This window comes from Aspergillus nomiae (assembly GCF_001204775.2).
Source record: "Aspergillus nomiae NRRL 13137 chromosome Unknown contig00414, whole genome shotgun sequence".
In the NCBI taxonomy this organism is placed as follows: domain Eukaryota; kingdom Fungi; phylum Ascomycota; class Eurotiomycetes; order Eurotiales; family Aspergillaceae; genus Aspergillus; species Aspergillus nomiae.
Window position 1 is genome coordinate 14,724 of NW_015378469.1, and position 14,898 is coordinate 29,621.

General features: G+C 53.6%; 6 protein-coding genes across 6 annotated transcripts; 4 read left to right on the forward strand and 2 right to left on the reverse strand.

Moving 5' to 3' along the window:
• Positions 1-952: 952 nt before the first annotated feature.
• On the reverse strand, positions 953-2,228 carry ANOM_009141 (uncharacterized protein; the record flags this gene model as incomplete). Its single annotated transcript, XM_015554397.1, has 6 exons — positions 953-1,128; positions 1,180-1,569; positions 1,620-1,715; positions 1,768-1,810; positions 1,867-1,978; positions 2,044-2,228. 6 exons carry the CDS (start codon positions 2,226-2,228, stop codon positions 953-955), a joined length of 1,002 nt encoding a protein of 333 aa, XP_015402666.1.
• A 590-nt stretch (positions 2,229-2,818) lies between these two features.
• Positions 2,819-4,964, forward strand: ANOM_009142 (uncharacterized protein; the record flags this gene model as incomplete). Its single annotated transcript, XM_015554398.1, has 2 exons — positions 2,819-3,711; positions 3,965-4,964. 2 exons carry the CDS (start codon positions 2,819-2,821, stop codon positions 4,962-4,964), a joined length of 1,893 nt encoding a protein of 630 aa, XP_015402659.1.
• Positions 4,965-5,513: 549 nt separating this feature from the next.
• Positions 5,514-6,473, forward strand: ANOM_009143 (taurine catabolism dioxygenase TauD; the record flags this gene model as incomplete). The annotated part of the gene is made up of 2 exons (XM_015554399.1): positions 5,514-5,592; positions 5,662-6,473. The coding sequence occupies 2 exons, from the start codon at positions 5,514-5,516 to the stop codon at positions 6,471-6,473; spliced, it is 891 nt and encodes a 296-aa protein (XP_015402668.1).
• Positions 6,474-7,123: 650 nt separating this feature from the next.
• On the reverse strand, positions 7,124-8,975 carry ANOM_009144 (putative efflux pump antibiotic resistance protein; the record flags this gene model as incomplete). Its single annotated transcript, XM_015554400.1, has 5 exons — positions 7,124-7,431; positions 7,484-7,585; positions 7,641-8,003; positions 8,053-8,188; positions 8,238-8,975. The coding sequence occupies 5 exons, from the start codon at positions 8,973-8,975 to the stop codon at positions 7,124-7,126; spliced, it is 1,647 nt and encodes a 548-aa protein (XP_015402664.1).
• A 929-nt stretch (positions 8,976-9,904) lies between these two features.
• Positions 9,905-12,121, forward strand: ANOM_009145 (glutamate carboxypeptidase; the record flags this gene model as incomplete). The annotated part of the gene is made up of 3 exons (XM_015554401.1): positions 9,905-10,676; positions 10,746-12,013; positions 12,065-12,121. The coding sequence occupies 3 exons, from the start codon at positions 9,905-9,907 to the stop codon at positions 12,119-12,121; spliced, it is 2,097 nt and encodes a 698-aa protein (XP_015402663.1).
• A 756-nt stretch (positions 12,122-12,877) lies between these two features.
• Positions 12,878-14,732, forward strand: ANOM_009146 (putative homogentisate 1,2-dioxygenase; the record flags this gene model as incomplete). Its single annotated transcript, XM_015554402.1, has 7 exons — positions 12,878-12,997; positions 13,050-13,072; positions 13,138-13,312; positions 13,363-13,965; positions 14,040-14,202; positions 14,266-14,388; positions 14,473-14,732. The coding sequence occupies 7 exons, from the start codon at positions 12,878-12,880 to the stop codon at positions 14,730-14,732; spliced, it is 1,467 nt and encodes a 488-aa protein (XP_015402665.1).
• Between the last annotated feature and the right edge of the window lie 166 nt (positions 14,733-14,898).

Here is a 14,898-nt window from a genome sequence, read left to right on the forward strand (position 1 = left end):
CATTGCCAATCTGCTGCACAGGAAAAGACATAAATACTGCTCTGGCTCCCCGACTCCGACTCCTTCATCTCAGTATCAGCATCTCAACCTTCAATCAAGCTCAAGCCTCACTTAGCCATATTAACTCCGCACTCTACAAACCTCCACCATGAAGTTCCAGACTCTCTGCATGTCTCTCTTGGGTGCCGCCGCGCTGGCGACCGCGCTGCCCGTCGATACGCCCACCGCGCCTACCGACCAGGTCTGCCTGCCATTCGAAAAGGTGACCGAGCTCACCAAGAAATTCCCTGGGCTTGCGGACGAACTAGTGAACTTAAGCAAAGCACCTCAGCCTGAGAAACGCCAGGATTTTAAGGTTGATGAGGATCTCTGCCGTCACCTCAAGGCTACTCCCTACACCGTCTCCATCCCCAACAGGAATGCTCTACAGGAGGCTTGTGAGAAGTTGGAGGCCGAGAAGGGGGCTGCTCAGCCTGAAAAGCGCCAGGAGCAGCCTCCATCAGTAAACAAAGCTGTTGGCGATGGTAAGTACCCCCAGGGCCTTTAACATGGATGCTGTACTGATCAAGATAAAACCTCTAGTTAAAGCAGCTGTCGGCAACGCTGCTGGTCTTGGGTTGCCCATATAATCGCTCGGCGGAAAATGCCACAGGGCTTGTGTTTCGTCGAATCTGCCTGGTTCTTCCTATCGGGATTAGGCGGGTAATGGGGTCTGGTCTTGGGTGTGACTCTTGTGTATTGTTTAATTTCTTGTCTGGAGTGTTTATATTCTCCCTGCGTCTGCAGTGTCTGTTGCATGTACTGTATAGTTATTACTTGGAACTACAGTCCAGTTATAAATCAATATCCACACTTTCAATATTCATAGACCTGAAAGGTTCATCGGGAACCACATAATGGATCACTGTTGCTCTCTCTGTCTATCTATGATTGGACATGGTCCACCACGAAGTTACAAAATAGCCAGTGCATTTGGCGGACTTCCAACAGCACCAGGCACATTCAACGGCGCCGAGGTCAAGAAAAAGCTATACCTCCTAGCCTTCTTACACTCCTCGGCTAGGGCCTTGAGGTCCCACAGCTCCCCGAGAGGCATTCCAAGCAACCCAAGGCACCATTGGTGCAGCACTGCTCCAATTAGCCACTAGACACAGATCCCCTAGATCAGATTTCACTCACCAAGCTCGGTGGGCGGCCGCTCTACCCCATCCACAATCGGGGGCATAGCCTCCACGGCTACATTATCACACGCGACGGCAGCGAATTGTTTGTTCCATAGCCAACGTGCCATATCTTCGGTACCTTCGATTCCACAACATCGCACTGGCGCCATGGCCGCTGTTTGCTCCTCCCCGTTCATTTGTCCCAGTGCCTCTGTTACTCCGAATCGGATGATGAGGATATCGCCCGTTTGGAAGGTGGTGCCTTGGTGGGCTGCGACTGCTTCGATGTCTGCGGCGCTGATGCGGAAACCGGAGAAGGGGGAGTATTGGATTCCTTTTGTGGCGGCGTAGGATGTGAAGTCAATCAGGACGCCTCGGCCGGTGAGACCACCGCGGGCATGCCAGTCTGCGTTGGTTTAGATAGTGGGTTGGTGATTGGGAAGGGGTCGCGCTTACGATCTAGGGTTGGGAGGTCGTTGTTTGCTTCGAGGGTTTCGACCGTCGGTTTGAACCCATTGTAGGAGAGGCCGGAGGGGAGGTGCTGGAAGTGGCCTTGATGTTTTTCATTAGCGCAGGATATCCAGGGGTTTGAGGGATTGCGTACAGAGACTGTCCCACTGGCTACTTCCTTGGGTGTTGAAGTCCACCTATAGTCTATCAGATACCTCTATCGATGGCAGAGTAGAAAGTCGGGTCCCCATACCTCATCATCAAAACCAAAGCCTTTCCCAGTTGCGGGATCGTCTAGTTTGACCACGCGACGGGAAAGATGCTTGCGAAAGTGTCCCTTGCTCTTGATACCCCCTAGCGACCAGCTAAACTTATATCAGTGTCTATGTCCTAGCATGAACCCGTCACATAATCGAGCATTGGAACGCACTTGAGGGAGACAGAGAGACCCTGACGGATCTCAGTGGCAGCGGTTTTCACGACGTCTGGCGTGATGAAGTTCAACGTCCCGTAGAGGTCTTTCTGACCATCTTTGTCGAAAATGCCCCAAGAGCACTTGCTCTGAGGATGCCCTGGCACGGAGGGCAGTTCATCGAAAGAGGGAATGGCGCCCATAGTTAGTATTGCTTGGCAATATGGAATACGAGGGTTAAACAGAGCAGTGGTGCCACTGAGACTCGACCTCCATCTGAGGGTTGCCAAGGGTTATTTGACTCCATGCCCTTGGTCTATAGTCCTCAGTCTACTTACTCTATAGTCCTTAGTATTCTTGCTCGATAGTCCCTGATCTACAGACTCCATACTCATTACATCCTCAACGCTTATTCATAGTCTATGCATCCTTCACAACGTGGATTATCCACCTCGCCGTCAACTTCCTAAAAGGATACCGCCGCTCGTGTCCCCACATTTTGATAGAAGCTCCACAGTGGATCATCCCCGGAGCCCGGGAGTTTCGCATTCTACCGACATCTCTTCGCCCTCCGGACAGAAGGATTCGTCGCACCCCTATGGAAAAAGGGACACTCGGTTCGGATGACTGGTCTTTCCGTGAAGAAACAACGGGCATGCGCCTGCATAGGCGGGCGGCCTATACCAACGTAGCAGTACTAATAACCCCCTGTAGATCCCTAATGCTGGCACCACTCTCTCACTAAATCTCTCATTTTGCGTTACATTGCACCACCCACCCAGAGAGAAACATAATGCCTCTCCAACTCGACCCCGAATTTGCCGAAGTCGCAGGTCCCGTCCTGCAGCAGCTGGGCCAACTGCCCAAACCGGCCGTCCACGATGTCGCGGCCAGAAGAAACATGATGGCTGCCATTACCAAGAACGCCCCGAAGACAGTCATCCCGGATGATATGGAGCACCTCGTCCACTACGCCCCGACGGCATCGGGCGATTTCAAAGTCCCCATCCACCACTACCGCAAGAAGCGCGGGCCGGACGTGGACGTGAAAGCCCCCGCCGTGGTACACACGCACGGAGGCGGGTTCATTTCGCTATCGGTCGAGGAAATGGAGGGCATGCTGGTTGGGTACGCCGCCGGGTCTGGGGTCCAAATCCTGAGCATCGACTATCGGCTGGCCCCGGAACACCCGTATCCGATTCCGATCGAAGACAGCTGGACCGCTCTGCAGTGGGTGTACGCGCATGCGGAGGAGCTGTCGATCGACGCCCATCGCATCGCCGTTATGGGCGAGAGTGCTGGGGCTGGGTTGGCGGCGGGTCTTGCCTTGATGGCGCGCGACCGGGGGCTCGCGCCGCCCCTTGCTAAGCAGATCCTCGTGTATCCCATGCTTGATGACCGGCCGGCGGCCGTGGACCATGCGGGGGATATGGCCTTCTGGACACCACAAGACAACGTCACGGGCTGGACGGCGTATCTGGGGAAGGATGTGGGGACGGAGCGGGTCGCGCAGTATGCGGCGCCGGCGAGGGCGGAATCTGTAGAAGGCTTGCCACCTGTGTATATGGATTGTGGACAGCTGGATATTTTTGTGCAGGAGGATACGGAGTATGCGCTGCGGTTTGTGAAGGCGGGCATCCCCGTCGAGTTTCATCTGTATCCCGGGCTGCCGCATGGGTTTGAGGGGTTAGCGCCCTTGGCGAGCTTCTCGAGGAGGGCCATGGAGAATCGCTTTAGAGCGATTAGGGAACTATGAGGGGCGAATGGTGTGGCTTGGTACGTGTGGAGAATCGAGATATGGATTATAGTTTCGTAGCGTGGACTAGTGGATTCTGGCCATCAGATACTCCGTAGACATCTGGATATCCTTTACAAATGAAAACGGCTATACTTTTTCTCGAAAGGCTTAGCCGAGGCTCCCTGCGTATTGAATACGCAGGGCGAAGTGGGCCAACGTTCGTAGCATTGGCATAAGTACTCGACATGGCCCTCATTCGCAGTTCCCTCAGCTTCTACACGAATCGCACTGCCACTCAACCACCATGACGACCATCTCTCGACCAACCGCTGACGCTCTCACGGAGAATGTCTCCAACAAAGTAGCTATTGTTACCGGCGCCGCACGTGGCATCGGATTTGCCACGGCCAATCTCTTAGCCCGCCACGGGGCCCGCGTGGTGCTTGTGGATTTGCACGAGGATGCACTGAAGAGTGCCGTGGAGACCATCGGCGGGCAAGCCACGTACAAGACCTGCGACGTGAGCGACTGGGATCAGCAGATCGCCTTGTTCCAGTGGGTCATCGACACCGTTGGGCCCATTGAGCTTGTCGTGTGCAACGCCGCCATCAATCCCGAAATCACACTGCTCCAGACGCAAGACGCCGAGCGACACGCACAGCTAAATGGCCAAGCGCGCTACAATTATCTGGCGGATGAGACCAAGGAAGGACAGCTTCAGCGCCCGTCAACGCAGCTCTTTGACGTCAACGTCAACTCCGTCGTGTTTGGCCTCAAATTAGCCATCCACCACATGAAGCAGAGAGAAGCGGGCGGCCGCATCGTCGTCGTTGCCTCCGCTGGCGCCTACGTCCCTGTGCCTTCGCAGCCGCTCTATACCGCCAGCAAGCATGCGGTCTTGGGCCTGGTCCGCAGCACCGCCCTGATCGAGGAGGTTACGCGAGCGAACGTCGCCATTTCCTGGATCGCGCCGTGGCTCACGCTGACCTCCATGGTGGAAGGGCTGGAGGCTACCAAGCAAGCCAACACGCTCAAGAGCTCGCCGGAGGATGTGGCATGGGCCATCGCAGCGGCCGCGGCGTCACCGACGAGCTGGGCCAACGGCAAGGGTTTCTGGGTGCAAGGTACGACGATCACCGAGGTGGAGGGCACGTACGGGGAGGTCAGCCAGCGGTTGATCAGCCCTGAGAACCAGTTCTGATTGGGGGCCTGACGTAGGGAGGTGATGGGTCTTGTACATACGTGACAGTGTAGATTGGATTGACAAGTGCACATACCACTTTTGAGCATTCTGGAGATACATGTCAGACATTGGTTCGTCGGGAGATGATCTCATGTACATACCGAATGTAAAGTCGTATTCAAGAACATTCGATCTGCGCAAGTTGATTCCATTATCAAAATCTAATCATCATCCCCCTTGCTTCGTCTCTCACCCCTTTTCAGCTCACGCAGAACCGCCACAGCGGTCACATGCGTCACGGATAAGACTAGCCCAAGACATTCTGCAGCTATCTGGGGGCATTTTTCATGATACCCGTCATTATGCCAAGCCATTCCGGCCCTGTGGATGGACGAGGGATACGTAGGCCGCCAAGAAGGAATCGGCAGCATGAAGCAAGGGATGAGGCGGAACGAAATTGCGTGGGATAGGTATTCGGGTGGTTGAAATAACTTATATAGCTTGTTCGCACATGAAGCCCATCAAGAATCACTCGGAGATATACAACACATTACCCAATCGTTCAAGATGTTGCGAACCTTAACCAGAGCTTACCACGGTGCAGTGGGGACGACGATACGGTCGGCTCCTGCGCTTTCGCCGTTAGGTAAGTAAGCTTTTTTCTAGTCATAGTTTACCCTTGATTAGGTTATTTTTAGCTAACGGAAAGCCTTAGCCAATATCCCATACCTTCAAGCCCCGAGGCTTGATTCAGCCCAAGACCAGCTGCACGTTGGCAGCGTGCAACGCCACCTCCAGGACGCTGGCGTTCTGAAAATCAGCCTCAACTTCGACGACAACGACTCCCACTACCTCACCAGTCTCATCCAAGGACTGCACAAATGGCACGGCCACGGCCTACCCATCACCCACTCCGCGCACCGCGGCTGGTACTGGGATATCCGACCCAGCCAAACGGTCTTCCAATGTCCGGACCACCAGGCCCGATCAGAAACCATGAACGAGTTCCCATGGCACACCGACTGCAGCTACGAGGCCTCACCGCCGCGGTTCTTCGCCCTGCAAGTCCTGCACCCGGACCAATGCGGCGGCGGCACGCTCTCCGTGCTGAAAGTCGACAATCTCCTCAAGCTCCTCTCGGAGTCGACACGAGCTGCCCTCCAGAAGAAGGACTACCTGATTACCGTGCCGCCAGAGTTCCGGAAAACAGAAAACAAGGACGAGTCCATCGTCGGGAGTCTGCTCTCCCCGGACCCGGCATCTGGGAGCCTGGCGCTCCGCTTCAGAGAGGATATTTTCACGCCCTTGACGGGCGAGGCGGGACTGGCGCTTGAGGAGCTCAAGTCTGTCTTGCTGGGCCCACAGGCGCAGTCTGAGGTCGTGCAGCTCACCGCGGAGATGATGCCGCGCGGCTCCATCGTGATCATGGATAACAGGCGGTGGCTGCATGGACGTAATCAGGTGAAGGATCCCCGGAGACATTTGAAACGCGTGAGATGGGATGCTAGGCCGTTTGGCCTGGACTAGAGCGGTGGATAATTCTGGGGGTTTACGATTGATGATCTTTGCATTGCTTTTGCTCTCTTATATGCTAATCTTTCTTTTCTTCCGATTGTCGGTTATTCTTAGAGTGTGATTTTTTAGCAGACCTAGACCGCGTGGGGTTTATGAATTGAATGACTGACGGGAAGTACGTTGGGTTTATTCTGTGTAGCTTTGTTGGTATATAGAGTGAGGTTCACCTTCTGGAGGGACGTGAAATAGACTTCTACTGCTGGCTGGCCTTGTCTCCGGCTCACACTCTGTGTTTTTCTTCAAGAGGTTAATGGTATTCGTACTGATGATTGAATTTAGACTAGGTGCAACTCTTATTCATTGTCACTATTCTAAAAGTATACTCCTGTACGGGCGGAGCGAAGAATGCTGTTCCAAAGTTCTTGCCCATACCGACATCTATATAACTCTATGTGAACAATGAATCTGACGTGGTGTGCCCTTATCATGATCTTCTTACCCTTGACGCAAAGCTTGAGACACAAGTAGCAAATCATACATACATCAATATATAGCAACAGCAACACATGTGCACACATCATCCAAACCATTCTCAAACAAGCAATAACCCAGCATGACCCGTAAACAGACTGCATGTTATCAATACCCCATAAATCAAGCCTCTAATCAGTGTACTCAGGGTATATCTCCTCGTCAGCATGTTCCTCGCTCTCAACACACGCCCTGCCAGCGAGTCCATAATCCTTGATGCACAATATCAGCACAAAAAACAGCAAGATCAAGACCGCAAACACGCTAAAGACAGCCTGTAGTCCGTGCATGTATGCATCAGAGATCAACTCCCAGTCTTCATCAGTGAGATTGAGATCGCGCGAGGCGAAGGCGGAAGACGTGATCTTGGAAATGAGGGCGTCGCTGAATCGTCCCTTGAGATCATTGTGGAGGACGTTGTTGAGGATCGCCCCGGACACTATCCCCTTTATTAGCTGTGAGAAAAGGTAGAAGTTGGGGAAAGCCGGTACCTGTTACGCCGATAGAGCCGCCCATGTCGCGGATGAAATTGCGGAACCCTGTTACCACCGCACGGTCGTTTTTGTCGGACCCTGCGAGGAGGCCGACCATGACTGCGGGCTTGTGTTAGTCTGGTTATGTTATAGAGGAGAGGTAAGGTGTGTATACCAGGCTGAAAGGAGCATCCCACCCCGATGCCTTCAAAGATCCCGCCTACTTCCAGAATCCACAGTGGGGTCTGCTGGGTATAGAACGACTTGGCCGCTGCTGCCAGCATCCACATGCCGACGCCGGTGCTGATGACGACCTTGTACCTACCTGTCCACGAGATGATGAGCCCGCTCAGCCCCGAGGTGATGCCGTGCGCAATCACCATCGGCAGGATCAAGGAACCAGATGTCCCCGGGCTCCATCCGCGGACGTTCTGGAAGTACAGCGGGATATAGAAGAGATTGCCCCAGAAGACCCAGCCGATGACGATGTTCGCGAACAGCAGGATGTTCGTGGAGTAGTTATACTTGAATACGCGCACTTGGCCAGTCAGCATGCGAGATGGAACCTACGAGGATGGACGGCATACTGGGCAAAAGCGGCAGTTCGACCCATCGCCACTCTCCGAACAGAAAGAGCCCGAAGAGCGCCGCTCCGAGCGTGAGCATCGCAATGATGATAGGGGAGTCCCATGGGATCGCGGTGCCCCCCTGCGAGACAGGGATCTACAAGCCGAGTTAATTTCTTGCGATGTCGCCGCGCTGTCGCACGTACCAGGATCAGCACAATGGCCATCATGCTCGTGAAAACCCCGAACCAATCCACTCTGCGCAGCTTCGTCCGGACATCGTCGGACATGCCGGACGATGGGAACACAAGACCGAAATATGTGGCTGCCGCCACGGCCAGCGGACACACGAACCAAAATGCCCAGCGCCAGGAAGCCTTCTCCGTGAGCACGCCGCCCACGACCGGCCCAAGCCCATTCCCCAGCGCCACTGCAACGCCCAGAATGCCAAAATAGTACCCGCGTTGCGCCAGGGTCGTGATATCAGAAATGGCGATTTGCACTAACGCATTGAGAGCGCCGGCGCCGAGGCCGCTCAACGCTCGAGTTGCATACAATTGCGCGGGTGTCTGGGACCACCCGCCCAGCAGGTTGCCCAGCGCCATGATTGTCAACGCGCCCAGGAGACATGTCTTGCGGCCGAAGATGTCGGACAGCCGGCCGTTGATCAGCTGGATGCTGGTGCTCGTCGTGAGGAAACTGGCACTGACCCATGAGATGGACGAGCCGGTGTTTAGGCCGGCTGCGATGGCAGGCAAGGAAGTCGATAGCGCTGTTTGATCCAGAAACGAGGTAAAATGGATCAGAGCCAGGGCGGGAAATATAACAAGGAGTTGCTTCCGCGGGAGAATGTGAGATTGGTGATCTTTGGAATCTTTGAACAAAGGGGTTTCTTCACTCTCTCTCTCGGCGTCGGCCCATTGAGAATTGGACGGAGGTGCCATTTCTAAAAACAGAAGCAGGCCGTTGCTGTGAAATTGCCCCGTGTGTCTCAAGTAGCTTCATCGAGAGCGAAACCCACTGTTTTTCCTTTTATCATTGAAATTACGTGCTCGGGCGTGATCCCTTGCGGCTGAGAAATGGAGCTTGAGCAGCCAGTAGTCTCATGCATAGAGAAAAATGGGGATAACATCTTCGCGATCTCCCACCATCAACCAGCCCAGACATGCATGGTAATGATTTTAAACCTCCCCCCTTGCAGTGTTGTGTCGGGGACCGTGATAAGGGATCCTATCTACGGTGGACGCAAGGTCCCGGAGAAGAGAGATTTGTTACCCAGCACTTTACAGTTTACATCAAGCCACGCACGTATCCAGGAGTATAGTACTATTACTTTCTCTAATAATAAGTTTATAGCTCAAAGCTAGGGGTTAGTAGTTCCAGTAGCTAAAGTTAGGAGCAGTTTAGGGCTACGGTAACTAAAGATTCAATTCCTAAACACGGTGTGGTACTGCATGAGTGAATTATCAAGGCGGTAAATATATTTCACTCTGGAGGATATCGACCATGGTAAGTGGTAGGTCAATGGAACTTATACTCCGGAGATAGACTTAATGTGGCTCATATATCGTGTATTAGAATCCAACTGATCCTCCAATGTCCGGAATCTCGATCGAGCCCGCCGTGGTAAGTCTCCTCGGAAGTGGTTTATCAGTTCACACTCACTGATCGCTGAGACGTGTTGGGATCTTGGCATTCTTCAGGGTTAGCACATTGTTAGCGAGGCATCAAGGGGTTCAATAGTTCAATAGTTTAAGCGTGAATATAGTTTATATATAATTGCCGCGGGGCCTAGATTTCTCTCTGTTCGCAGCAACATCTTTCACATCGTAGCCCCCGTTCCCTCTACTCTTATTTTCCCAACCGAGGAAGCATGCCTTGGACGGGCCTGGCTACCTTGTTCCTGGCCGTTTCTGGTGTCTATGGCAGTCGATTAGACACCAGTGGCTTCCAGGAGTGCAAGAGCAGACAAAATCTTTCGTCGACCGCGGTTCACAATCTTTTACAGTCCGTCCCCGATGCTGAGAAAATCCGCGAATCAGTTCGCTACTATACCAACGGGTCGCATGTAGCAGGACAGGGCCTCCAGCAGGCGCTGTGGACCCAGGAGTTGTGGGATGCCATTGGCCTCCCCAACACAAGTGTGAAATCCTATAGCACCAACCTGACTCTGAACGACGAACATCGAGTCGCGCTGCTTGACACGGCACGCGAGGGAGATCCAGTAGTATACGAAGCGCCATTGATCGAGGACAACGCCCCCAAAGCTGGTGATGGGCAGCCCCCTTTCATTCCGGCTTTCTTCGGGTGTGCCGGGGAGGGCAATGTCACCGCGCAGTATATATTCGCAAACTTCGGAACGCAAGAGGATTACGATGATTTGGTGGGCGCGGGGATCAACATCACGGGGAAGATCGCTTTGGTCAAGTCTACGTATGAATCCGCCGTCTTGAAAAAGTACAATCTGCCGTATCACCGCGCAACCCAGGAAAGCGTCGCCACAAAGAGGGGTCTCGCGGGGATGCTTATCTACCCTGATCCTCAAATGGATGGCGAGATTATTGTAGAAAATGGATACCAGCCATTTCCGGATGGGCCCGCCCGGCCCCCTTCTTTGATCGAGCGAGGAAATGTTGGGATTTGCTGTAGGTCTTCTCAGGATCCCTTGTGAACTTGCGTTGGAATATCTGATTGCTCTAACCACTTGTGTGCAGCGCTTGATGAGATTCCCGCCATGCCCATTTCGTACGCCGATGCGATCCCGATGCTGCAGGCCCTCAATGGCCATGGTCCCTTGGCAGCAGATTTCAATGACAGATGGCAAGGAGGTGGACTCACTTCGCACAACGTTACGTACAATGTCGGGCCTTCACCGGAGAACGTTGTCTTGAACGTGATTAATAAAGCGCGTCACTGGGTCGGTCCTATCCATGATGTTATTGGGACCATCCCCGGATGCGCCTTTCCAGAGGAGGTGATTGTGCTTGGAAATCACCGTGACGCCTGGGGTCCAGGTGCTGGAGATGGAAACAGTGGGTCTGCGGCACTCAACGAAGTGGCACGAAGTCTCGTAACGGCCCTTAAAAAAGGTTGGCAGCCGTTACGAACAATCATCCTCGCCAGTTGGGAGGGAGAAGAGGTAGGCCAGGTGGGGTCGCGCCCATGGCTCAATGAAAATAAGTCCCAGCTGAACGGTAGCGTGGCTGCGTATTTGAATGTGGTCATTGCGGGCGCAGGCACCAAGTTTCATGCTCAAGGGAGCCCACTGTTGGCACAGGCGATGCACAATGCTACCGGCCAAGTGCAAGCGCCCACAAAGGAAGGCAGCAGTGTACAAACTGTCCTAGAAGCTTGGGGGGATGAGCTCGGTCTGGGTAGCGGCGGAGACGCAATGCCTTTCCAGGAGTATGCATTTTCAGTTGCGGACTTTGGCTTCTCGCGTGGGCCAAAAGATGCTGTTTTCCCCTACCATTCACTATTTGACACATATTCCTGGATGGAACAATACGGAGATCCCGGCTTTGAGCACCATTTGGCGACCACCAAAATCTGGTTACAGCTGGCAACATCTCTTGCAGATGAGGCGATTCTGCCCTACCGCGTCCAGGCGTATACGTCTGTCTTCCAGGACGGCCTCGAATCACTCAGCTCAACAGCAAACCTGTCGTCACACCTCGATCTGTCGTCGCTGAAGGCAGTGGTCGATGATTTCGCGAAGGCTTCCGCAGCGTTTGACGCACATAGCGACTCGCTTGCCGACCAAGTGCAACAACAGCATCCTTTGAACGATAGCCTTCTGGCTCAGGTCCAGTCAGTCAATCACGTATACACTAATTTCGAGCGTCTCCTCGGTGATCCAGATCTTCCTTTGGGTGATAGGGACTACCATCTTATCATTCAGCCTGCCCCGTATTACTTCCAGACAAAGCCTTTCCCTGGATTAACGAAGGCTATTGCTGCTGGGGATTGGACCTTAGCTGCAGTAAGTGGTTTTCTTGGATCTGAAGTTGACCCCGTGCTCACTATTATTTAGGCATATCGCGACAAGATCGTAGATCAGCTCAACAAGGCTGTGGCGTTTCTTCAGTGATTTTTTTTTCTTGTTTTGCCCTGATAATTGTTTTCTTGCGGCCCACATGATAATTGCTGCTGCTATTGTTTTGGTGTAGCATGTGATTGCGCAGGGCCCTAATTCGGGGTGTGATGAATCCACCATCTGACGCAAGCCTGCGCTTTAGTTCGTGATATTATAGCCATCTCTGCATATTGTGTACACCGTGTTCAATGCGTAACGTAATGGTCGGCCTGATGCCGCAACCCACCCTACGACTTGCTTTCCTGCTGTCTTCCTTGTATCTGTGCTCGTTCCCCTCAGTTCGATGTTTCGGCAATGAGGCATACCTTCAATCCCGTTGAGTGGAATTCAGAGAGACTCCCCACCGTTACTCAGACCTGAGTCATGTGGGGTCACCAAAGGCCTCACATCGAATGTGTGGAGGTTGGATCTCCTGTGCAGACGATCTGTTGGGTGTCTCCACTTGCCCCCGGAAGAAAGGCTCGGCAACAAAAGGTCTCCCTGATCTGCCGAACTGTACACAGTAGAGGACAACTCTGATCGAGTGTACACCACGCCATACACTTGGCCTCAGAATGTGGGGTTCGGTCTTGCAATGTGATCCTTCTCGTATCCTTCTGGACGAGATGCGACCCCACAATGATCAGTATATGAGAGCTGCCGCCCCCTGGTGTACTCTGTATAGTTCTTGACAGCGAAACCGCATCTACCTTTATACCGCGAACCACTCTGTTTTCCTTCAACCTAAGCCCGCATTAATTGACATTCAACATGGGCTCTGCAGGTACTCCAACCGACCCCCAGGAATATCAGAAGATCTTCCACTGGGCGGAGACACAGAAGGACGGTGAAATCCCCTCCTTTTCCACCCGCCGGAACGACCCTTATGAGGTATGCGATGTTCATTGTCCCTCTGTTGTTATGATAATCTAACCCTCAATAGTATCAAGCTGGATTTGGTAACACGTACGCCATCAGTCCCTTCACATGAGGGGCTCAGTCGGCTAATGTTGGTGCGTTACATCGAGCAGATTTATCTCCGAGGCTGTGCCCGGAACGATTCCCCACGGACAGAACAGTCCTCGTAATGTGCGCTTTGGTTTGTACGCAGAGCAGGTAACAGCCACTGCTTTTGTGGCCCCGAGACATGCCAACAAGAAGGCCTGGCTATACCGTGCTCGTCCGGCGGTGGCCCATCAAGGATTTGTATGTGAATTCGACTACATCATAATGGGCCATCCGGCTAACCCGCCCAGACCAACCTCCCAGACAACCCCGACACAGAGGCCACTTTCTTGCCCTTGAACCCGCGGGTCCACGTCTCCCCCACCCAGCTGGCATGGCATCCGTTTGATATCCCCTCCGACGAACCGGTGGACTTCGTCACCGGTCTGAAGACCGTCGCTGGATCGGGAGACCCGACTCTCCGCGAGGGCCTCGCCACTCACGTCTACACTGCAAACACCAGCATGACCCAGAAAGCCTTTGTGAATTCCGACGGCGAGATGCTCATCGTCCCCCAGCAGGGAGCTCTGGACATCCAGACCGAATTCGGTCCACTGTTCGTCCAACCGGGTGAGATCGTCGTGATCCCACGCGGCATCCGGTTCCGCGTCGAAGTTCCCGACGGGCCTTCTCGCGGCTACATCCTCGAAATCTGGGGCTCTTGCTATGAACTCCCCGAACTGGGCCCACTGGGTGCCAACGGCCTCGCCAACACGCGCGACTTCCTCACCCCAGTGGCCAAGTATGAGATTCGCCAGGAGCCGTGGGAAATCGTGTACAAGCTCGGGGGCAAGTTCTTCGCCAGCACGCAGAACCACAGCCCGTTCGACGTTGTGGCCTGGCACGGTAACTATGTACGTCGCGTCCTTACTTGGCTTACAAGTGGAACACCCTTTTCATGCGATGACGGCGCTAACAATGCAACAAGGTCCCCTACAAATACGACATGACGAAGTTCGTCAACGTCGGCTCGATCTCCGTCGACCACATCGATCCCTCCATCTTCTGCGTCCTGACCGCGAAATCCCGCGACCCGACGGCCCCTCTCGCCGACTTCCTCATCTTCTCCCCCCGCTGGGACGTCGCATCCAGTATGCATCCCCCTTCTGTCTTAACATAACATGAAATCTATACTAACTAACCGGGTGATGAAGACACCTACCGCCCACCCTACTACCACCGCAACGCCGCCTCAGAGCTCATGGGCCTCGTCTACGGCGACTACGGCGGCCGGTCCGACGCCTTCAAACCGGGCAGTATCTCCTTCGAATGCGGCAGTAAGTCATTCTCCCCACACCCAAGAGAAAAGGAAAAAGAAAAAAAAGAAAAACGAGACACCCCCACTAACCTCAGAAAAAAAGTGGTCCCCCACGGTGTCGCCTACGAAGAATTCAAAGCAGCCTCCGAGGCCCCACCACCGGTGATGCGCATCTCGGAGGCATCCATCGCCATCATGTTCGAGTCGTCCCGCGCCTTCACCATCACCGACTACGCATGGAACAGCCAGAAGCGCCACGAGCATGAGCCGGCCATGTGGGATAATCTGGTGGATAACTTCTCGAAGCACAAGGATGAGGTGGAGGCGCTTTTGGCGAAGAAGGCCAGTGGTTTGAGGGTTTGAGTTGGTGATGTATTGGTATGAGCTATGATGCTGCCATTTGTTTTGTTTTGTTTTGTTTGTTTGTTTTGATTGAGCATTAATGATTGGTGCTGGGTTGAGCGATTGTGTGTTTGTTTCTTTTCTTTTCTTTTCTTTTCTTTTTTTGGATGTTGTTTGTTGTTTGTTA